General features: G+C 40.2%; 1 protein-coding gene across 1 annotated transcript in view; it reads right to left on the bottom strand.

Annotated features, from left to right (window-relative positions):
• The window catches only part of nell2a (neural EGFL like 2a), a gene marked incomplete at its 5' end in the record, with an annotated part of 99,667 nt that overhangs the window by 14,605 nt on the left and 59,262 nt on the right, over positions 1–25,800 (bottom strand). Inside the window, 2 exons of the mRNA XM_056252580.1 lie at positions 8,827–8,922; positions 10,737–10,859. Of these exons, the coding sequence (XP_056108555.1) occupies positions 8,827–8,922; positions 10,737–10,859 (219 nt within the window). The remainder of the gene's footprint in view (positions 1–8,826; positions 8,923–10,736; positions 10,860–25,800) is intronic.

Genomic DNA, 25,800 nt, shown 5'->3' with positions numbered 1-25,800 from the left:
AGAGAGAGAGAGACACAGAGAGAGAGAGAGAGACACACAGAGAGAGAGAGAGAGAGAGAGAGAGAGAGAGAGAGAGAGAGAGAGACACAAAGAGAGAGAGAGAGAGAGAGAGACACAAAGAGAGAGAGAGAGAGAGAGAGACACAGAGAGAGAGAGAGAGACACACAGAGAGAGAGAGAGAGAGAGAGAGAGAGAGAGAGAGAGAGAGAGAGAGAGAGAGAGAGAGAGAGAGAGAGAGAGAGAACAGTTGAAAATATACAGAGGTACACGAGGATCTTCTCATAGAGGACGAACCTGTCGCATCCACACACATCAGATAATCTGCGAGTGTGACTGTGTGTGTGTGTGTGTGTGTGTGTGTGTGTGCGAGTGTCTGTGAGTGTGACTGTGTGTGCGAGTGTGAGTGTGTGAGTGCGTTTGTGAGTGTGTGTGTCTGTTAGAGTGTGTGTGTTTGTGCGATTGTGTGTGTGTGTGTGTGTGTCTGTGAGTGTGACTGTGTTTGAGTGAGTGAGTGTGCGTGTGTGTGTCTGTGAGTGTGACTGTGTGTGTGTGTCTGTGAGAGTGTGTGTGTTTGTGTGAGTGTGCGTGTGTGTGTGTGTCTGTGAGATTGTGTGTGTCTGTGAGAGTGTTTGTGTGAGTGTGTGTGCGTCTGTGAGTGTGTGTGTGCGCATGTGTGTCTGTGAGAGTGTGTGTGTGTCTGTGAGAGTGTTTGCGAGAGTGTGTGTGTTTGTGTGTGAGAGTGTGTGTGTTTGTGTGAGTGTGTGTGTGTGTCTGTGAGAGTGTGTGTGTGTGTGTGTGTGTGTGTGTGTGTGTGTGTGTGTGTGTGTGTGTGTGTGTGTGTGTGTGTTCGCTTTCAGCAAATGTCTCTCAGAAATAAGATTCTCATTCCAGCTCCAGTGATTTCACACACGAGAGAATCGTCATCATATAAAGACGCTGTTAAATGACTCTGTGAAGCCGCTGTGGAAATCATGATCACAATCCTCTGCCTACACACTCAAGAAACACACGTGAATCACAGCTGGATGCGTTCTATATCACAATATAGTTATCTTTAGCTGGAAAAATGTTTTATATCTATCAAATACACATTTTTTGGATAATTGTGGCTGGAGTTTGTACAATGCAACCACAAAAAATAGAGAGAAGAAACGTTGAAAACGTTCAAAATTAAACAACAGCTGCAAACAAAGCTGCGATTCCTCTTCACACACACACACACACACAGAGATTCACAAACACACGAGACACGACACCGTCCATGTTGTGCCATTTACATGTAACGAGCCACTCGTGAGAAACAAAGGCCTTAATTAAGCGCCACTAATTAACTCAGTCAGTGTGTGTGTGTGTGTCTAAATAAGTCATAAAATCCTCGTCGCTGCAGCAGGTGGAACCAGCCCACGCACGCCAACACCCGCAGTGCATTGTGGGAACTGTTCTCTATGTGAATATACAGTAAAGTGTAATTTATTCCTGTGATTTTCAGCATCATTACTCCAGTCTTCAGTGTCACATGATCCCAATATGAGGATCTGATGCTCAAGAAACATTTATGATTATTATCAGTGTTGAAAACAGTTATTTACATTTTTATTTCAGGATTCTTTGATGAATAGAAAGTGCAAAAGAACAGCATTTACCTGGAACAGAAGCTTTTGTAACATTAAACACTACCGTTCAAAGGTTTGGGGTCAGTACAATTTATTATTTTATTTTTTGGGGGACAGAAATAAAAGAAATCACTTTTATTGATCAAGGATGAATTAAATTGATCAAAAGTGACAGTAAAGATTTATAATGTTACAAAAGATTCTATTTAAAATAAATGCTGTTCTTTTGAACTTTCTATTTATCAAAGAATCCTGAAATAAAAAAGTACACAACTGTTTTCAACACTGATAATAATAATGAATGGTTTTTGAGCATCAAATCATCATATTAGAATGATTTCTGAAGGAATTTAATGTTTTTTTTATCAAATAAACACAGCCTTGGTGAGGAGAAGAGACTTCTTTTAAAAACATTAAAAAGCTTATCGATCCCAAACTTTTGACTGGTAGTGCATATAATTACAACAATTTCTGTAAGAGCATATACAGTATCTGACATGTGGATGTTCCTGCTCTCTCTCTCTCTCTGTGTGTGTGTGTGTGTGTTTCTCCAGGGGAAAATCTTGTTCCACTACAGCTGAATCCACTCTGAACACAATGACTTCATGCAACATTACAATCCAATCTTCAGAATTACGACATCAAAGCGAAAAAGTAACAAGATGTGAAATTTAAACTGGCTAGTATTTACCGGCAGACAACGGCTTCATTTCTCGCTCGGGGCGTTAAAGAAAGAAAGACCTCAGCGAACGAGGAGCCGAAACAAACGAAGCGGCGCGGCGGGGATGAAATGTTTGTCGGTGAGTAACGGCTGACAGCAGAATGGCCTTCTAATGAGCAACAAATACCATAAATCTCACCTGACCTCCTCAAAACACTGACCTGATGAAGTCCACACCTTTCCCACGACACCGCCTGTGTTTCGAGGAACTGAACATCCTCACAGTCAGTGACTACAATATCTTTGAAATATGATTGACAGGTCTAGATGTACAAGCTCCTCCTGAACTTCAGTTTGGAGTTGCATACAGTCAAACCAAAGACACCTTCAACATTTCTCACATTATCACAGTTTATTCGCTATAGTTTAGAAAATGTTAATAAAATATGAGCAGAACTCAGTGGATATTTGACTGGTTTTGTCCGTCCTTCTGTTAGACTCTCACACATGAATTATGTTGAATATCTGTCAGCTGTTAAATTTAACTACACAATTAGATAATACCAGTTTAGCTCAACCAGTGACCAAGCAATGCTTCATGTTGTTCAGTCTGTGTGTAAAAAGAGCATTAGCAATTACAGAAAACACACTGAAGAAAACATGATCAGCTCAAAGTGGAGGAATCATTTTTGATCCCAAATTTTTACTGGTAGTCACTGTATGAAGAATATTTGGGTATAATATGTCACATTTACTTTATTTTGCGATCCTCACTTACACAAATGAACTATAGTGTCCTGCACACACTAGTGAAAAAAATATCAAAAATGATATCTGGTGTCTGAATCATTTTTGGTGTGACTGTATATGCAAGTATACACTTTAAACAGACATAAATATGCCGTCGACTGAGAGCTTCAGTGGCTCAAACACAGCGCAGGTTTAATGATGTCAGTGTGATCATGTGATCAGTGTGAGGGTCTGTCGGGGGTTCGTGCCCTCACTGTTTTAATTAAACAACACAGAAGAGCATCGAGGACAGAACGAAAGCCAGAAGAAATGCAGGCGTCTCTCCTCTCGTTCTCAGTGCTGCGCTGTACAGCGAGTTTATAAGACAGTGGTGTTGAATTCGTGACTTGACTTTGGTTGAAAGATCTTCTGAAGTGTTGAAGTACTTCTAGATTTCTGTTATACATGTTGCTCACTTAGCCTTTTTTTAATTGTTTTTTACAAAATGTTTATTTTATTTTTTTAAACAGCAATGATGAGTTTTAAATTAATCTTGTTTTCCAATTACAATTTTTAGAAATCCTTTAAAGAAGACAGTTACTTATACAAATATGTTGTGATTTGTGTGCATTGTGAATGATGTACATAAATGTGAACTTGTATCTGTGATTGCACATACTTGCAAGTGTGTGATTGGTTTGATTCATGTGTTTGTGAATAATGCATGTAGTGTGTTTGTTTAATGTGCCAAAGTACATTTTGTGTGCATATGTGTGTGATTTGTTGTGTGAATGCATGTCGTTTGTGTGCATGTGTGTGTGATTTGTTTGCGATTGTTTTGTGTATAATGCATGTAGCATGTTTGTTTAATGTGCACAAGTCCATTTGTGTGTGTGTGTAGTTTGTGTGCATTGTGAATAATGTTTGCATAATGTGCACTTGTGATTTTTTGTGTATGCATGTTTGTGAATAATGCATACAGCATGTTTGTACATGTGCGCGTCTTTTTTGTGTTTGCATACGTGTGCATTGTAAATAATGCACATACAATGTGCATTTATATTTGTGATTGCAAGTACATGCAAGTGTGTTTTGTGAATAATGCATGTGTGTTTGTTTAATGTGCACAAGTACTTGTGTTTCTGTGTGCATATGTGTGTGATTTGTTTGTTGTGTGTGCATGCACATGGTTTGTGTGCATTGTGATTAATGCATTCAGCATGTTTTTATAATCTGCACTTGTGATTTCTTTGAGCGTGCAGGTGTGATTTGTTATGTGTGCGTTGTGAATAATGCACATACCGTATTTGTACAATTCGATTCATGTGTTTTGTGAATAAGGCATGCCATTTAGCATGTTTGTTTGATGTCCACAAGTACTTGTAATTTTGTGTGCATTTGTGCATGATTTGTTGTGTGTGTGCATGCATGTGGTTTGTGTGCATTGTGAATAATGCATACAGAATGTTTGAATAATCTTCACTTGTGATTTTTGTGTGCATTGTGAATAATGCATATGCAATGTGCATTTATATCTGTGATTGCATGTACATGCAAGTGTGTGATTTGTTTGCGATTATGTGCATTGTGAATAATGCAAGTAGCGTGATTGTATAGTCTGTGATTGCATGTGCGCGATTGTGTGAATAATGCATCTCCTGCGTCTCCGCAGCCTCTATAGGGACGCGATGACATCATTGAGGTGCAGAGACACCTAGCATGCATGCTAATCCCGTGTCCTTTCTTTCTGTGCATGGTTTTCAGTGAATTTTCCCTCAGATCATCCTCCATATCATGCCTGTGTCTTTCTCTGCTCGAATAGTTTGTCAGATGGTCTCGAGAGGATTCGTAAAAGCCAGAGAAGAGGACAAGAGAGCAGGCGAGTGAAAGCATTTTCATGTTCAGTCGTATCCCAGAGCCCCAAACACACACACACACACACAGCCTCTTGTATTTGTGAGAGTGTGATTCTCTTTGAGGCTCATGACTTGCTCTCGGTGGCTCCAGAGGAGACGTACAGTATAAAGCATTGAGCTTCTGAAGACTCGAGCGTCCCGGTTAACTGAGGAAACCCTCTTGCATCTCGAGGCGTGTGATATGCATCTGATTATAATGTTTATTGATCGAACGCTTATGTAAGGGAAGATTCTAGTTCATTTGAGTTTGATAAAGGTTTGTATCATAGCATGATGCTCAGAAAACGCCTCAGAAACAGCGGATCAATGACGGAGAAAACATAAAACTTACTATTTTGCCTATTTAGAGAGATTTATACTCTTTGATTGACTATTGTCTTTGTTGAGTAAATTTTGCATCGTGTTCGCTTCTGTTTGTTTCTCATCTTCCCTTTATTACCTTTATGAAAGAGCGGTTTCATCCTTTTGTTGATGATTGTTTTCTCATTCTCGACTCACTTTGATGATTCTGTTTATTCTTGTTTGTTTATGCTGTAATATTTCCCTCAAAGCTGAAACTCGGATGCAAGTAAACGTCCGTATCTGCTTTAGAAAGACTCTATGAAAGGAGTTTTTGGAAAGAAATGAATACTTTCACTCCGCATGGACACGTTAAATTGATCAAAAGTTATGTTATATCTTTCAAAAACATTAAAAACATTTTTTTTTAAATTCAGAGTGGTGAATAGATTAACAGTATCTATTTTGATGTTGATGATGTCATCTTGCATCTAATTAAAACACTCTCTACTATGTATGTTTAAGCTTACAGGAGCAAAAGATAGCAGTATGCTAATGGAAAAACTCCTGAAATCATGATGCAAGTTTGATGTCCTTCGCTATGAGTTTTTGCCCATTGAAATCACTCATTCATGAGGTTCCTTTTCATTTCGGATGCAGCATTAGAAGGTTTTGCAAATGTCTGCATGAATTCACTGGCTCCTGTGAAGCTGTGAGTGTGTTTGTCTGTTATTCGCTGCATTTTCATGCCGTTTGATTCATAACCAAGTTGATTGAAACTTGAGCAGAATAAAAATAACATCAGGCCTCCAGGTGAATATCAAACTAGCGTGCTTTCATTCGTAAACCTGCTCTAGCATCAGTTCAACAGCACCAGCTCATTTATTCTGCGTTTCTGCTGCTTTATTAGTTCATTTGACGGCTGAGGCTTCAGGCTGCCCAGCAGGAATCAAAAATGCCTATTTTCCAACAGACACTTTACTAGACAAACAGCAGGACGAGGAAAATGGCACAGACATCATGCTGACAAAATTACAGTCAGAACTGCCTCTTCAGTCCTGACACACAATGAAGACCATCACTGACCATCAAAACACTGATCATCAAAACACTGACCATCAAAACACTGACCATCAAAACACTGACCATCAAAACACTGACCATCAAAACACTGACCATCAAAACACTGACCATCAAAACACAGACCATCAAAACACTGACCATCAAAACACTGACCATCAAAACACTGACCATCAAAACACTGATCATCAAAACACTGACCATCAAAACACAGACCATCAAAACACTGACCATCAAAACACTGACCATCAAAACACTGACCATCAAAACACTGATCATCAAAACACTGACCATCAAAACACTGATCATCAAAACACAGACCATCAAAACACAGACCATCAAAACACTGATCATCAAAACACTGATCATCAAAACACTGACCATCAAAACACTGACCATCAAAACACAGACCATCAAAACACTGACCATCAAAACACAGACCATCAAAACACTGACCATCAAAACACTGACCATCAAAACACTGATCATCAAAACACTGACCATCAAAACACAGACCATCAAAACACTGACCATCAAAACACAAACTGGATTTACGGAGTAGAAAAGCAGACATGTAATGCATTAATACATTTGACGTCTATCTATCTATCTATCTATCTATCTATCTATCTATCTATCTATCTATCTATCTATCTATCTATCTATCTATCTATCTATCTATCTATCTGTCTGTCTGTCTGTCTGTCTGTCTGTCTGTCTATCTATCTATCTATCTATCTATCTATCTATCTATCTATCTATCTATCTATCTATCTATCTATCTATCTATCTATCTATCTATCTATCTATCTATCTATCTATCTATCTATCTATCTATCTATCTATCTATCTATCTATCTATCTATCTATCTATCTATCTATCTGTCTGTCTGTCTGTCTGTCTGTCTGTCTGTCTGTCTGTCTGTCTGTCTGTCTGTCTATCTATCTATCTATCCGTCTATCTATCTGTCTATCTGTCCATAAAGTTCAAAGCTTTTAAACTTTTTCCTGAACTAAGCTTTCAAAACATTTGTATTGACAAACTTTGCTTTTTTAGTTAAAATGTTGACAATTTTACAGAATATTATGACTTCTATTATTTGCAATTTATTTTATCTTGCTGTGTCTCATGGCTTAATAGAGTTGACATGACAATATTCACAATATAACACAACCTCTCGTGTTTTGATTTTATGAAACAGTTCGGTTACATGAACTTTGTAAGACCTTTTGCTTCAAGGGTCTCTGGTGGTTTGTGAAAAATTGTTAAATACGATTCCAACATCAATGTGGGAGAAAAAAAACTAACTCATCCGATTCATTCCATCTTGTATCCTCTAGGAGAAAGCGAACAGAAAATTCTGAAAGAAAAGCCATTTGATTTTAATCAAAGGCCAGAGTGAGGGCATCTCGTAAAAATGGCCTTTATATGGGGATCGATGGGTTGAGACGTGCGCTGTGTGTCTCATTGGATTCGTTCGGTTCGTCTGCTGTGTGAAACCGTCCAGAAACAGGCAACATCTGCTGGAAATTGCTCACGCGGGACTAGCGCATCAAAACACAATGCTAATCTACGACACAAAGCAAAAGTCGCTGCACGTTTCCACTGAGAGTTTCTTCTCGTGTTTTCATTAAAACATGTAATCTGTCTCCATCCAGCTCAGAAGTAGAGCGACGGAGAGCTGTGGTTTTACCCAGGGGCTCAATAACAGCAGAACCCGGTAAATAAACGTGAGCCGGCGGCGGGTGAGAGGGAACGAGAAACAAAGATGACTCTGTTTCACTGAGATGATAAACGCACAGATGGTGGACGCGTTTCCCTTTATCTGTAGGAGGAACTGATGCTCTATTTAGTAAACTAAACAAAGCTTGAGGCCTAAATTAAGACAAGACAAATGAGTGTGTGTACAGGAGACATAATCATATTTTTTTTTAAACAGAAGAATAGCAAGTATATAAAGGGAAGGTTATGTGAAAATACAGACAGAGCAAGACTCGCTCAAACTAGTCTAGATGAGGAAGAACATGTTATTAGATATAACAGGTTAAACTGTTTGTTTAGTTGATGCTGAGCAACATCACAAACTAGAACATTTCATTTGTAATTAGGATTAGACAAAAGTAGAGAATTATATATATATTAGTGCTGGGCAACGATTAATCGCGTCCAAAATAAAAGTTTGTGTTTACATAATATATGTGTGTGTACTGCGTATAATAATTTAGTATTTATAAATACACACATGTGCGTGTGTGTGTGTCTGCATGTGTGTTTGTGTGTGTGTGTGTGTGTGTGTTTATACAGAGAGCACTTCTTGTTGAATTTCCAGCAAAAGTAACTGTATACACCATTACTATGATATAGTTCAGCTTCACTCTTCCTCCCACAGCAAACATCCGCAATCAAGCACTCGTCTTCAAAACTGCAATTTACACACTCACGCTTTGTTCGCAACGAGATGAAAGAGTCCTCAGCCGAGCTGGAGGAGCTGAGAGAGGCGTTGGAAAGCACTGGAGATCAGAAAGAGGCGTTAGGAGTGAATCTTACCGGTCTCGCAGTTCTGCCCGCTGAAGCCCTGCGGACACACACAGATGTTCGGAGTCACGCAGGAGCCCCCGTTGAGACAGCGTCCGTCGCAGAGCGCTGAGGGTCAGAGAGAGGACACACACAGGTGAGACGGGTCATGTGATGGGGTGAGAGTGCGACGGGTCATGTGACCGGGGTGAGAGTGAGACGGGTCATGTGATGGGGTGAGAGTGAGACGGGTCATGTGATGGGGTGAGAGTGAGACGGGTCACGTGACGGGGTGAGAGTGAGAGTGAGACGGGTCACGTGACGGGGTGAGAGTGAGACGGTCATGTGACGGGGTGAGAGTGAGACGGGTCACGTCACTGGGGTGAGAGTGAGATGGGTCACGTGACGGGGTGAGAGTGAGACGGGTCACGTGACCATGGTGAGAGTGAGACGGGTCACGTGACGGGTTGAGGGTGAGACGGGTCACGTGACTGGGGTGAGAGTGAGACGGGTCACGTGACAGGGTGAGAGTGAGACGGGTCACGTCACTGGGGTGAGAGTGAGACGGGTCACGTGACGGGGTGAGAGTGAGACGGGTCACGTCACTGGGGTGAGAGTAACACAGGTCACGTGACGGGGTGAGAGTGAGACGGGTCACGTGACGGGGTGAGAGTGAGATGGGTCACGTGACGGGGTGAGAGTGAGACGGGTCACGTGACGGGGTGAGAGTGAGACGGGTCACGTGACCGTGGTGAGAGTGAGACGGGTCACGTGACGGGGTGAGAGTGAGACGGGTCACGTGACGGGGTGAGAGTGAGATGGGTCACGTGACTGAGTGAGAGTGAGATGGGTCACGTGACTGGGGTGAGAGTGAGACGGGTCACGTGACGGGGTGAGAGTGAGACGGGTCACGTGACGGGGTGAGAGTGAGACGGGTCACGTGACGGGGTGAGAGTGAGACGGGTCACGTGACTGGGGTGAGAGTGAGACGGGTCACGTGACGGGGTGAGAGTGAGACGGGTCACGTGACGGGGTGAGAGTGAGACGGGTCACGTGACCATGGTGAGAGTGAGACGGGTCACGTGACGGGTTGAGGGTGAGACGGGTCACGTGACTGGGGTGAGAGTGAGACGGGTCACGTGACAGGGTGAGAGTGAGACGGGTCACGTCACTGGGGTGAGAGTGAGACGGGTCACGTGACGGGGTGAGAGTGAGACGGGTCACGTCACTGGGGTGAGAGTAACACAGGTCACGTGACGGGGTGAGAGTGAGACGGGTCACGTGACGGGGTGAGAGTGAGATGGGTCACGTGACGGGGTGAGAGTGAGACGGGTCACGTGACGGGGTGAGAGTGAGACGGGTCACGTGACCGTGGTGAGAGTGAGACGGGTCACGTGACGGGGTGAGAGTGAGACGGGTCACGTGACGGGGTGAGAGTGAGATGGGTCACGTGACTGAGTGAGAGTGAGATGGGTCACGTGACTGGGGTGAGAGTGAGACGGGTCACGTGACGGGGTGAGAGTGAGACGGGTCACGTGACGGGGTGAGAGTGAGACGGGTCACGTGACGGGGTGAGAGTGAGACGGGTCACGTGACTGGGGTGAGAGTGAGACGGGTCACGTGACGGGGTGAGAGTGAGACGGGTCACGTGACGGGGTGAGAGTGAGACGGGTCACGTCACTGGGGTGAGAGTGAGACGGGTCACGTGACTGGGGTGAGAGTGAGACGGGTCACGTCACTGGGGTGAGAGTGAGACGGGTCACGTCACTGGGGTGAGAGTGAGACGGGTCACGTGACGGGGTGAGAGTGAGACGGGTCACGTCACTGGGGTGAGAGTGAGACGGGTCACGTGACGGGGTGAGAGTGAGACGGGTCACGTGACTGGGGTGAGAGTGAGACGGGTCACGTGACGGGGTGAGGTGGCAGATGGAAGACTGTCTCACCTCTGCAGGTGGTGCCGTTGCCGGTGTATCCGGGTTTGCAGGAGCAGCTGTGGCCGCCGACGGTGTTGAAACACAGAGCGTTTTCATCGCAGCTGTGCTGCCCGGACACACACTCATCGTGCTCTAGAGAGGGAGATCGGAGATCAGATCATAACTGTGTGTGTGTGTGTGTGTGTGTGTGTGTGTGTGTGTGTGTGTGTGTGTGTGTGTGTGTGAGTGTGTATTCATCGCAGCTGTGCTGCCCGGACACACACTCATCGTGCTCTAGAGAGGGAGATCAGAGATCAGATCATAACTGTGTGTGTGTGTGTGAGTGTGTATTCATCGCAGCTGTGCTGCCCGGACACACACTCATCGTGCTCTAGAGAGGGAGATCAGAGATCAGATCATAACTGTGTGTGTGTGTGTGTGTGTGTGTAAGTGTGTATTCATCGCAGCTGTGCTGCCCGGACACACACTCATCGTGCTCTAGAGAGGGAGATCAGAGATCAGATCATAACTGTGTGTGTGTGTGTGTGAGTGTGTATTCATCGCAGCTGTGCTGCCCGGACACACACTCATTGTGCTCTAGAGAGGGAGTTTAGAGATCAGATCATAACTGTGTGTGTGTGTGTGTGTGTGTGTGTGTGTGTGTATTCATCGCTGCTGTGCTGCCCGGACACACACTCATCATGCTCTAGAGAGGGAGATCAGAGATCAGATCATAACTGTGTGTGTGTGTGTGTGTGTGTGTGTGTGTGTGTGTGTGTGTGTGTGTGTGTGTGTGTGTGTGTGTGTGTGTGTGTGTGTGTGTGAGAGTGTGTATTCGGACACACACTCATCGTGCTCTACAGAGGGAGATCAGAGATCAGATCATAACTGTGTTATCAGACCAGATAACTTTGAACGAGCGTTTTATTACCGTTACTCGTTTATTCTTAACTTTAAGAGAACCTTGTCTGAACGTTTCCTGCTAGCTGGGATCAAACCATCTTTATAGAGATGCTTTTCGCCATCCAATCAGTTTCTTAAGGATAAAATCTGTAATTTTTCAAAAAATATTTTTCAGCACAAGCTGAAGATGGCAGAAATCTGCAGCCGTGAGTCTTTCCTTCTGCCCTCTAACTGACCTTGAGCGGACACTGAGATCTGTATCCATGAGGGATTGTGGGATACATTCATCTCTGAGACCGGCTGAGATTTCATAAAATCCTCCCGCAAACACACTCCCGGCAGAATAAACACAAATAAGGGAATAATTACAGGCCGTGTGTGTGTGACTCAGGAGGGAAGCACAGTAGTGGCTGGTAAGCTGTTTTCCTTGAGTATTTCACATCTTTACATTTTTCACATTTAGTGATTTGAAAAAATAAATCATTATTTCTATTAGCAAACATGCAGTTGTGGTCCATGAATCTGGATATAGACCAACTATAAACCTTTACATGTCATCACTAGACTTGCTGGTGGAAAAATGACACTTTAAAAAATCATCGACTTTTAAAAGCAATTAGTGCTGATATAATCAATCGGTCAGTGTCAGAAAAAAGTAAATCCAAATGCTTTTACATGAAACAGCAGTTGGTCAGAAGTGTGTTTTCAATGATCTGGCGAAGATCGGCCTCACGTTGAGAGACTCCTGTTTCAAGGTGTGTTTATATGAAAGGGTCTTCAGAGAGTAAGAACTGAGATTCTTGTGCTTATAAGATTTACATTGAAATAGGATGAATGAAATTACCCTCAGAACTGCACAGAAAATCATGCGAAACCAGGGTCCAAAATGTACTTTTTGCCGGTCAATGATGGATTACGTACCGGCCGTGAAACCTTATTTTATTTTATTTGAATTATTTGAATGTGTTCATTTATTTGTTTTCTTTTCCTTTTTTATTTGAAGAGTTTGGTTCCAAAACGCGATAAACGCCATTTAAAAAAAAAAAAATAGTTACTGCAAAAATCAGTATTGTATCTGGTTGGTATTGAAAAGTCCATGTTTAATTTGAAGTAAAATGCGATATCCGCCGTGTTATTCTGTCATGTTTTCTCCCTTTCTTTCCAAACCGCGACAAACGCCAGTCTCCCTTCTCTGCAGAATGCGATATATCCGCTCTCAACCAATCACAACGCACCATTCCACTCTCAACCAATCACAACGCACCATTCCACACAATGTAAACAGTAACGGCAGCGCCTTAAATACACCCGGCTTCCTAGTTTTTCTGATCTATTTTGTACTTTCGATCAACAAACAAACAAAAAAAAAGAATAATTTTGACGGCATTGATGAACCTGTGGTTGTTTCTGCGGTGGGTAAGAAGCGTAAGGCATCGAAATCGAATCATTTATGTGAGGAGATTAAGAAGATGAGGCACTCGGGAGGAGGACAAATGTTTTCAATCTTCTTTACAGTTCTTAATAAAAATATTATACTAATAAACTTACGTTGTGGTGTATTTTCAACAGTTTCAATATGAAGAAAAAAACTTTTATATTGATTCAATGGATTAATTGCATTTAGATTTATTTTTTTAATGGATTTATTGCATTTTGGGGGGAAAAATAATCCGTTTTTATAATAAATCTTTGAAAATCAAAACCTGGATTTGTTATTATGACCTACAAATGCTATGTGAAAGTTTGAAACAGAAAATAGTGGTTTTCATCTTTCCACTTTCTTGGTAAAGAAAACACATTTTTACTCAAATTAATCTAAATGGATTTATTGCGTTTTGGAACCAAACTCTTCACTTATAAAGACAGTGTGACAAGAAAATGATGCAATTATCATTTATTTATTTGCTTATTTATTTATTCAATCATTCATTCAATCTTTTTTTAATTTTTACTTGTGTTTTTTAACAGGAACTGTATGAAAGGAAAAGGCTGCAATTTTTATTTATTTATTTATGTGTTTTTAGGCTGAAAGTAAATCCAGGCTCCATCTCTTTCCCAAGACACATGAAGAAATTCATCAGATTCATCAAATTCAGTAGATGTTTGTATATCTCATTTAAATCACTCTCATTTTTTGCAACAGAATATCCTCATATATTTCTATATTATCTTGCGGTTCCTAATATATTTTCCGTCCAGCTGGCGAGTGACCAGTGAAAGCCAGTCTTTATTGACATTTGGCTCTTGGCGAGTGTTAATTTTAGACCCTGTGTGGAAGCATCTCGCAGCTGTGATAGAAAATTATATTTTTATTGCATAAAATGCCTTCAGAGCTGTCATCATTCCTCTAATTAATATAAAATCAGAAAGAAAACGAACACTGGCTTAATATCAAAGAGGGCCGCCAACATTTCCCATCATTACTATATTCAGCAGAGCCAAGAACCGCATGAATAAATCAATCGCCATCCCATATGCCTGCTTTGGATTTATTAAAGGGGTCAAATCATAAAAAAGAGATGCAAGAGTTCGATATTACTATGAAAACATACTGTAACTTTCAGAACTTCCTCTCCAGTCTAAAAAGCATGTTTAGAATCTAAATTCAACTCTTATATTAATTTTTATGCTGCACACTGCCAAAACATGTTCTTCTTCCTCAGTATTTCTGTCTTGTTTTCCAGTACAAATATCTAAACTTTAGAAAAGCAAAACATCTTCTGAACATTTTCTGACTCCATTGGCAGATATTTGGTCCTGTTTTAAGCACTTAATTTAGTGTTTTTTCTCCCAGTAAATAATACTTCATTTTACGTCTATGGAAGCTTGTTTCCGCCACTGAATAAAAAAAAAATGTAAAAATAATTGCGACTTTTTTATCTCACAATTGTGAGATATGAAGTCAGAATTGTGAGAAATAAAGTCGCAATTGCGAGATATAAAGTTGCAATTCTTAGAAATAGTCGCAATTGCGAGATATAAAGTCGCAATTATGAGAAATAAAGTCGCAAAAAGACAGAATTGCGACTTTTTATCTCACAATTCTGACTTTTTTCTCACAATTGCGAGTTTACATCTCGCAATTCTGACATTATAACACATAATTGCGAGTTTATGTCTCGAATTTCTGACATCTTTTCTCAGAAAGATAGAGATATAAAGAGTGAGATATAAACGCGCAATTGCGAGTTATCAGGCCAATTCTAAGGGGGAAAAAAGACTTTTTTCCCCTCAGAATAGTTTAGATCTCACAATTCTGACTTTATAACACGCAATTCTGACTTTATAACATGCAATTTCGACTTTATATCACGCAATTCTGACTTTATATCTCACAATTCTGACTTTAAATCTCACAATTCTGACTTTATATCTCACAATTTCGACTTTATATCTCACAATTCTGACTTTATATCAATAAATTCTGACTTTATATCTCGCAATTCTGACTTTATATCTCACGATTCTGACTTTATAACACGCAATTGCGATTTTATATCACGCAATTCTGACTTTATAACTCGCAATTCTGAGAAATAAAGTCAGAATTGCGAGATGTAAACTCGCAATTGTGAGAAAAAAAGTCAGAATTGTGAGATAAAAAGTCGCAATTACCTTTTTTATTTTTCATTCTGTGGCGGAAACAAGCTTCCATAACGTCTCAAGTGAGTGTATCTTGGTTTAAGAATGTTTAGATATTTGTACTGAAAAATGAGACGAAACTAGTTTTCCGCAGTGCATTTGTTGTCTAAAGGAGCACAACGACACTTTGTTCATCTCGATCCGGCCTGAAACCCGTCAATGTCGTTCACCACGTGTCTCCAGTTTCTTCATGCAAACTGGAAATGACAGTCTCAATCCCAAAGAGATGAATGCAGCAGACTGCATTAAGACACACACACACACACACACACACACACACACACATGCAGACAGGCCCAAACAAGCATTGTGCTGCTGTCTATCACAGCGGTGCTGAGCGGCACAGAACTGAGATGTCAGATGAGAGGATTATCTCAAGGTCACGGGCGTCACACCTGCAGGACGATCACATCGGGAAACACTCCTGCGCTTCTGTCATTCATGCAGCAGGAAGATAAACAATCAATTATGTACAGGAGGTCACCAGGGACGTCTGGGCGGTCTGTGCAGAGACTGCGCAAAAATCATGCTCTTCCTCAGCATTTCCGGCACATACAGTTTCTGCACGAAATAAGAACGAAGATTTTTCAAATTACACTACCAGTCAAAATATTATTTATGTTTTTAAAAGTAGTCTCTTCTGCTCACTAAGACTGCATTTATTTGATTAAAAATACAAATGTTAAACAGTAATATTGTGAAATATTATTACAATTTTAAATAAATGTTTTCTACGTGAATATATAGTAAAATATAATTTATTCCTGTGATCAAAGCTGCATTTATTTGATCAAAAATACAGTAAAAATTGTAAAATATTATTATAATGTAAATCAGCTGTTTTCTATGAGAATATACAGTAAAGTGTAATTTATTCCTGTGATCAACAGCATCATTACATGTGTCACATGATCCTTCAGAAATCACTCTAATATGAGGATCTGATGCTCAAGAAACATTTATGATTATTATCAGTGTTGAAAACAGTTATTTACATTTTTATTTCAGGATACTTTGATGAATAAAAAGTTCAAAAGAACAGCATTTATCTGAAATTGAAAGCTTTCGTAACATTAAACACTATTAAAATTAGCTTTGATCACAGGAATAAATGATGCTTTAAAATATATTAAAATAGAAAACAGTTATTTTAAATTAAATTTTTTTTTGTATTTTTAATCAAATAAATGCAGCCTTGGTGAGCAGAAGAGACTACTTTTAAAAACATTAAAAAATCTTACGACTCCAAAACTTTTGACTGGTAGTGCATGTATATATCAGCTGTAATGCACTTATTCAAATAACAAAAGCAGTCAAAAGTTTTAATGACAAAAACAATGATCACTTCATTTGCAGTAATCTGCAAAAGAGTGTAAAATATGTTCAAAATACTCCATTTAATGTCGAAGAACTTTACATGAGCACAAGTTCTTAAGCTTTTTTCACAAAGTCTGTACTTTTCTGTCGCAATGTGGATGTAGTAAAACATGCATTTTCTGCTGTCACCGGCCTTGAAATCCAGATTAAATAATGTCAAACGTGAAAATGCGCTGAAAATTGAACAGATAGTTGTGATCTGGCTCAGAGAATCATGTCTTTGTGGCAGTTTTTCAGTGATTACATGAGACTTCTTCACCCTAAATGGTTGTCAAAACCAAAAATGCAACAAAATGATATTGACGACACAAATTACGACAATCATGTTTTGTCAGCCACTATTTTTTTAATCGGCACCCCAAAATAAGAACTTCATTCAGAAAATATGACGCAGGGCGGTGAAATCGTCAGCAAACGTGAGCTTTATGCAGAAAAAAAGCCCATCTGAAGACGTCTGCATGGGTTGCACGCTCACAAGCTGAAGTCGTCTGCTCTGTTATGTCATGCACAAAAGTGTCAGGGCGACGTGATTGGCGTTTTAAAGATGTGGCGAGCCAGCAGGGAGCCACCCGGCTTAAAATGGAAGAAAACAAAACAAGAATTACAGCCGCTTCGCATTTATCAGACTCGGCAATTACTGATGACGCCTCAAAAACACGTCCTGCGCTTTCAACAGCACTGAAAAGCCTCACGCAGGGACGTTTCATCAAAAGACGCCGCAAATAAAGGTTGAGTTCGGGAAATGTCAATCAGGCCTTTAAACGGCTTTTGATTTGCTGTGCTGGAGCTGACAGCCTGATTTCATATTATGGCTTATCCTGCTTTGATGCTGGTTGACCTAGTTATTCCAGTTAAACTAGTTAAGAATTACAGCTGCTACGGTGTTATTGGTTAAACTAGTTAAAGGGATAGTTCAATCAAAAATGAAAAATTCTGTTATAGTTTACTTACCCTCAAGTTGTTCCAAACCTTTATAAATGTCTTTGTTTTATGCTGAATACAAAGGAAGATATTTTGAAGAATGTTGGTAACCAAACAGATCTCGGGCCCCATTGACTACTATTCTATGGCATGGTGCCATACTATGGTAAAAGATTCTGGTACCGTGGTATACTTACATATTTTTGGGTGACTATCCCTTTAAGGACTTTTGTCGGAAGCAGTGTTACTGGTTAAACTAGTTAAGGACTTCTGTCGGAAGCGGTGTTATTGGTTAAACTAGTTAAGGACTTTTGTCGGAAGCGGTGTTACTGGTTAAACTAGTTAAGGACTTTTGTCGGAAGCAGTGTTTTTGGTTAAACTAGTTAAGGACTTTTGTCGGAAGCGGTGTTATTGGTTAAACTAGTTAAGGACTTTTGTCGGAAGCGGTGTTATTGGTTAAACTAGTTAAAGGGTCACTCCACCCATTTCAACATTAATCTTTATTGAAAGTGGGTTATATATGTAGTCGAAATGTAAAAGGAATTTTGAATTTGGTGCCCTCTTGACCGAGAAAAGACAGAAAATAACTTTGGGGCGCATTTGTATGTAAGACAACAACTCCCACAATGCACCACGTTGCACAGCTCCGCAAGCCACTCCCACTACGTTAATCCAGAACAGCGCAAACATCAGAGAAATCACTCTTCCGTCTACAAGAAGGCTAGCTGCCAAATGAGTTTGAAATTCATTTCACAAAAAATGTCTAGTTAGTTGGCTGTGGCGAGCAGGACGAGGGCGAGGGACGTGAGAGGATGACGCGAGTGATAATGAATGACACCTGTGCAGCGGTCTCATATCTCTCACGGAGGAGCGGAAGCACAAAAGGAACAGGCCTGATTTTATGTTTTGTTTCTGTTGTGTGTGGCCAGCTGGCTTATACTTTTGTTTTGTATTTGTTTATTTTACTATTAAAACGTTTAAATGTTCGCCGGTTCCAGCCTCCTTCTTCCCACAACAACGAACCCCGTTACATTGGCAAACTCATTAGTGAATTACTCGTTTGTATTTCTTTCTATATGGTGAATTATTGCATGTTACCTGGATGTTCAGTCAGGCGAAACTAGGATGGTTCACATCACAACACAAACGTCCGTGTGGTCGTCTGATTCAGAGATTTCGTCCAGGAGAAATTGCGATCGTTGAAATTCTCTGCAGCAGACGGACTCTATCTGTGTCCGTAGCGCACAGCGAGAGCACACGCACCAGCAGCCCGCCTCAGCTCGACCCAGTCCGGGCTTCTTGTCCGCGAAAGGCAGCCGCCTCCTGATCCTCCATCAGCCTCAGCTGCTCTTCACTATATTGCGGCTCGTAAAGATAGCCACGAACAGCGGATTCGAGCAGCAGAATTTCAAAATCCTCTACTTCCATATCATGTTTAGTTTCTTCCGTCATTGTCGTAACTTCCTATATCCACAGCGCTTGTTAGCTTAGCTTATAAACAAGATGGCTGATATTGCTTTCAGTATCTGCAAGTAAAGTCCCACCCACTGATCTGTGATAGCTCTGTTAGCGCATTGGCACAACCCCCTATGGGCGGGTTTGAAAGGGTGGGAATTTGTGCTTGTAGTCTATACAGAAATCCCCCCTTTTTACACTTCCTCCTACAATGACGTCAAATGACGATTTTTGCGTCATTGTAGGAGGAAGTGAAAAAGGTAAATAGTAGATTTCTCTCGTCTCAGGGGAAAATGAAAGAATGTTGCACGACCATTCAATAGTATGACTGGTTGTCTAACAATGGACCTCTTAATGCAAATGGGTGGAGTGACCCTTTAAGGACTTTTGTCGGAAGCAGTGTTTTTGGTTAAACTAGTTAAGGACTTTTGTCGGAAGCAGTGTTATTGGTTAAACTAGTTAAGGACTTTTGTCGGAAGCAGTGTTTTTGGTTAAACTAGTTAAGGACTTTTGTCGGAAGCAATTTTATTGGTTAAACTAGTTAAGGACTTCTGTCGGAAGCAGTGTTTTTGGTTAAACTAGTTAAGGACTTTTGTCGGAAGCAGTGTTATTGGTTAAACTAGTTAAGGACTTTTGTCGGAAGCTGTGTTATTGGTTAAACTAGTTAAGGACTTTTGTCGGAAGCTGTGTTATTGGTTAAACTAGTTAAGGACTTTTGTCGGAAGCAGTGTTTTTGGTTAAACTAGTTAAGGACTTTTGTCGGAAGCAATTTTATTGGTTAAACTAGTTAAGGACTTCTGTCGGAAGCAGTGTTTTTGGTTAAACTAGTTAAGGACTTTTGTCGGAAGCAGTGTTATTGGTTAAACTAGTTAAGGACTTTTGTCGGAAGCTGTGTTATTGGTTAAACTAGTTAAGGACTTTTGTCGGAAGCGGTGTTATTGGTTAAACTAGTTAAGGACTTTTGTTGGAAGCTGTGTTATTGGTTAAACTAGTTAAGGACTTTTGTCGGAAGCAATTTTATTGGTTAAACTAGTTAAGGACTTTTGTCGGAAGCAATTTTATTGGTTAAACTAGTTAAGGCCTTCTGTCGAAAGCAGTGTTATCGGTTAAACTAGTTAAGAAATTTTGTCGGAAGTTTTGTTATTGGTCAAACTAGTTAAGAAGTTTTGCTGGAAGTCTTGTTATCGGTTAAACTAGTTAAGAACTGTTGAAAGTGTTATCGTCAACAACAAAAAAATTATATTTAAAAACTATTTTTGTTAACTAAAAAAAAGCTGAATGAAAATATAAAAATTAGATGGGGAAAAAATATTAAATGAAAATTAGATAGAAATGTTGCCTTGGCAACTAACTGAAATAAATTTAGGTTGAAGTATTACAATTACTAACTGAATTGAAACTGAAGTTGAAAATTAAACCTATTTAAAAAATGTAATCAAAAATCAAATAAAAGGACAAGAGCATGTAAAATTACTAATAATTAAACTAAAATTAAATGTAAATTTAAATGCCATCTCAATAGTGTATAAAGTAGTATATTATAGTATAGTATAGAAATAATACTAAAATAATGCATGATAAACATCCCTTAAAAAAACTACATTTATTTGAGAATAAGTGTTTTGTAAAAAACAAAAAGTTTTCAGACAATATATCTTGAATTAAGTTTGTTTTGTTTACCCTTTTGGCAACTAGTTGTTTTTTCTTGTTTTGAGCATAAATCTAATAAACTGTTGTGAGGTTTATGCATTTGCCAAAAGGCTTAGAAAAAGAAAGATATAATATTTGAAAACAAGTCTTAATATCGTACAACATTTTGCTATATATTTAGTTACAAACAACAACAAAAAATATTATGAATAAATAATATTTTATTTATATATCTCTGGAATATATTTGATTAAAAATGAGAAAAAATATGCTGATTTTTTGGCAGCACAGGATGTTGAATGGATCTTTATGATTTGCGTGAGCTGCTCTACGAGTCTTTAACCTTCATTTAACCCAGCAAAACGTTCGGTTATAAAGATTCCCCTCCAACTATAGGTGCTGCTCGTTTTTATTCACCTCGAATGGTGTGAAATGAGTCTGAATGAAACGTGTTCCATCAAAAGGAGAAGTCACGGCCGATGCAGCACAGCTCTTGAACTCAAAAATTAGGGTTTCCATTTCCCATAATCCCACTGGCGCTGCCCAGACAAAACCACATTCACACGGAGAGATGCTGGAGGCCTCTGTCCACGACTTCTCCGCGGGAATGAACAGAATCCAGGAGTTGGGATATGCGGAGAATGGACTTGTGGTACAGAACTGCCAGCGGCTACTTTGAATTGGTCCTTTCTAATCCGCGGAAGTGAAGAATGGACACACACACACCGGTGTGGAGTCAGCCGATTCTGCTATCTCAGATAACACCTTTCTTACACTCCGCAGGGAAGACTAATAACAGAGCCAGAGATTACGGGGCTAATCGTTGGGTGCATTGGAAACACTCGAGGGCCACAAACACACACACACACACACACACACACAGAGAGGAGAAGAAAGAACATCTCTTGTTTCTACTAGACAACAATGAGATTAAATGGAGTGCAAGAAGAGACTTTTGCTTAAAGGAACAGTTCACCCAAATTCATATGAATATAGCAAACATCTTCTTTTGTGTTTCACAGCAGAAAGTAAGTCACACAGGTTTGGAACGACATGCAGTAAATCATTCTATGACTTTATGTTTCATAAAGTCAGCATAATTTTTTGCAGATTGTTATTTATTCTTGTGAAAGTCTCAAAGACTGACATTTGAGCAAGAGAAAGAGTGGATGATGCAGCAATGCTACATTTTTCTAAATGTCATAATCATTTGTTAGCAAACAAGTATTCATTACTTCAATGAGCTCATTGTTTCTCCATTCAATTATCGCATTGTATAAATTAACACCTTTTTCGCTAACTGTGATTTTGTATATCTGAGATACACAACTTAGACAGTTTCCTCTGATAACAGATCGCTCTTAATTATAATGTGGGCTCATGCATTTTCTGTAAAGCTGCTTTGAAATGATGTGTATTGTGAAAAGCGCTATAGAAATAAATGTGAATTGAATTTGAAATGTGAGTGTCAGCAACAACAGTGATGAACTGAATGCAACACAAGTCGCTTCAGACAAAAAGCATCTGGCAAATGCATAAATGCAGCTGTTAAACTGAAACTGTTCATTTTGATAATCACAGACTTCATCGCTAGTACAATTTATAAGTATCTAAACGCTTCAAATCCATGCCAGTATTTGTCAAATCCGAGCCTAGCTAACAGATGAGTTTGTTTAACGCTTCGTAACTCCGTTAGCAGAAACTGCAAGCTCAGTCGTAAAGCCAGTGGCCATCTGCACACGACCAATCAAACATTTATCAATATAGTTTTTCCAAGAACAAACCGCTGCGCTCGGCATTTCACAACTAATTACCTTCTCTGCGGAGAAAGCGTTAGACTTATCAGGGTCGACGCAGGTCTGGATTAACCGTGTGTGAAGTGTGTTTGTGTGCGGTCTTTGAGGAAGAGGAAAACCTCTCTCGGGTCCCCGTCTTAAGCAAACAGGAGTGCCGGAGCTATTAATTACAGCACCTGTGGCGTTATTACGAGGGAACGTCATTTTGCAGTCTCCTCGAAGCTGCAACACATGAGATGTTCTGCGTTTGAGGCTTGAGAGCGGATCCATCTCATTAAAAATTGTACGCTTGCAGCCAAACATACAGGCAGCCTTTGAATACATTGTACCCTACGTACTCATTGGGTTTTTATTCTCGTTTTTCATAAAGTCGAGCTCAAAAAGAAGGGAATGAAATTAAAGTACCGCTGGGACGAGCAGAGGAGAGCTTGGCAGAGAGAAGTGGAGCCTGGCTCCAGTTCGCTTTGAAACAATAGAATCCGCAAGGATGGAGAAACCAATACAGACGTACGAATATTCCCAGAATATCTTCCAAAGCAGCTTTTTACATAATGAAACACCCTGGCAACACAAAACCGGGGAAAATAGTCTTTTATTCACATGCATCAAATGAAATTGCAATCTGTTTGCTTTTGATTTGCTGTGCTGGAGCTGACAGCTTGATTTCACATTATGGCGTATCCTGCTTTGATGCTGGTTGACCTAGGAAGTTATTCTGGTTAAACGACTTAGGAATTACAGCTGCTCTGGTGTTATTGGTTAAACTTAAGGATTTTTGTTGCAAGCATTGTTATCTGTTAAAGGGGTCATATAATGGTACATGCACTTTTACAAGTTGATTGTACTGAAATGTGTGTTGGCAGTGTCTGTACACAAACATCATATAATGATAAAAATCCATCCAGTGGTTTTGTTTTAATCTCCTTATATGTTTTCCCCTGTCTTAAATTGAGCCGTTCGTTTTTGTGACGTAAATAAAACGGACGCCCCTCCCACGATTGTTGATTGACAGCCGCGTTTCAACACAGACCCGCCCTCGCTAGCTGTCGCTCATAGTCTGCGCGGACCGGCGCGGTCATTGTTGATATGCTGGAGCACTGTCTATGAGCAGAATGGCGTCTAAGCGATTGTGGTGTTCTGTTCTTGGGTGTAATAACGAACACAGTCATTTTAATGTTCCTAAATCTGAACCGCTGAAGACGCAGTGGCTGAGTTTGTTTTCGAAGGGAATATTCCCCACGAGCAACGTCAATGCTCATGTTTGCGCGAATCATTTCACACACCAGACTGCTTTATAAACGAGGATCAGTGTAAAGCTGGTCTTGCTAAGAAGCTGCTCCTGAAAAAGGATCGGTAGCAGATATTCGTGTTCCTGCTGAACCTCCAAAAGAACTGAAGTGAGTGTAACGTTTTATTAAACTTTATATTAATATTTATATTAATCCTTGTAAATCGCTAGCTGCACGCTTCACAATGAATGCGTCTAAGCCAAGGTTTACACTCAGGGTACATTACGGCATGTTTTCTATGTATGACGTTCTCAATATAATTCATAATCCCACATTTATACTGAACAACGCGTTATGGTTATTGTGTTATTGTGTTACAAACGGTGTATGCCAGAGCCGGCTCTGGTGACGCATAGAACAGAGAGGCGGAGTCAGCAAAGCTCATGATCATTTAAAGTCATATACACTGAAACGGCGTGCTGAAAACAGAGCTGTTTTTGACCAGGTAAAATAAGTGTTTTCTTGCAATACTAATGAGAATTTTTAATTAAAGTATATTACAAACTTTTAATTTAGACCCTAAAGAATCATATTAGCTTGTACAAAAATGGCATTATATGACCCCTTTAAACTAGTTAGGAACTTTTGTTGGAAGTAGTGTTCTCGGTTAAGCTAGTTCAGAACTTTTGTTGGAAGTAGTGTTATCGGTTAAACTAGTTGGAAGCGGTGTTATCGGTTAAACTAGTTAAGATCTTTGGTTGAAGGCTGTGTTATCGGTTAAACTAGTTAAGATCTTTGGTTGAAGGCTGTGTTATCGGTTAAACTAGTTGGATGCGGTGTTATCGGTTAAACTAGTTAAGATCTTTGGTTGGAAGCTGTGTTATCGGTTAAACTAGTTGGAAGCGGTGTTATCGGTTAAACTAGTTAAGATCTTTGGTTGGAAGCAGTGTTATCGGTTAAACTAGTTGGAAGCGGTGTTATCGGTTAAACTAGTTAAGATCTTTGGTTGGAAGCTGTGTTATCGGTTAAACTAGTTAAGATCTTTGGTTGGAAGCTGTGTTATCGGTAAAACTGGTTGGAAGCGGTGTTATCGGTTAAACTAGTTAAGAACTTTGGTTGGAAGCAGTGTTATCGGTTAAACTAGTTAAGATCTTTGGTTGGAAGCTGTGTTATCGGTAAAACTGGTTGGAAGCGGTGTTATCGGTTAAACTAGTTAAGAACTTTGGTTGGAAGCAGTGTTATCGGTTAAACTAGTTAAGATCTTTGGTTGGAAGCTGTGTTATCGGTAAAACTGGTTGGAAGCGGTGTTATCGGTTAAACTAGTTAAGAACTTTGGTTGGAAGCAGTGTTATCGGTTAAACTAGTTAAGAACTTTGGTGGGAAGCAGTGTTATCGGTTAAACTAGTTAAGAACTTTGGTTGGAAGCAGTGTTATCGGTTAAACTAGTTAAGAACTTTGGTTGGAAGCAGTGTTATCGGTTAAACTAGTTAAGATCTTTGGTTGGAAGCTGTGTTATCGGTAAAACTGGTTGGAAGCGGTGTTATCGGTTAAACTAGTTAAGAACTTTGGTTGGAAGCAGTGTTATCGGTTAAACTAGTTAAGAACTTTGGTGGGAAGCAGTGTTATCGGTTAAACTAGTTAAGAACTTTGGTTGGAAGCAGTGTTATCGGTTAAACTAGTTAAGAACTTTGGTGGGAAGCAGTGTTATCGGTTAAACTAGTTAAAGTCCCACTCCGATCATATTTTGAGCTATTTTTAAACATTCCCAGTGGTCTTTAAATTATGATTATGCCATTTTTAGCCAAAATCACAAAACCTGTGCCGTTTTCTGGGACTTCGCTTCAGCAGAGCGGCAGTAGCTCATTAGCAATTCGCCTCTGCGTTGTGGGCGGAGCCATTGGCACGGAGACGACCCTCCCCCTGCCCGTTGCTGAGAGCTCTGTCTCTCCCGCTAGCTTACATCCCCAATACCGGTGGGGCAACAGTATTATATACACGTTAATTATTATTATCCGAAGTTAATCAAAGTTATCACCGATCACCGATCATTATTTCACTCCAAGACGTCGCGTGTGGAGACGCCCAGTGGAGTTACTACGTCACAACTCCAGTCGATTTTAG

Source organism: Rhinichthys klamathensis, unplaced genomic scaffold, assembly GCF_029890125.1.
Source record: "Rhinichthys klamathensis goyatoka isolate OS25496 unplaced genomic scaffold, OSU_Roscu_1.1 h1tg000096l_1, whole genome shotgun sequence".
NCBI lineage: Eukaryota > Metazoa > Chordata > Actinopteri > Cypriniformes > Leuciscidae > Rhinichthys > Rhinichthys klamathensis.
This window is presented reverse-complemented; position numbering and strand designations above follow the sequence as displayed.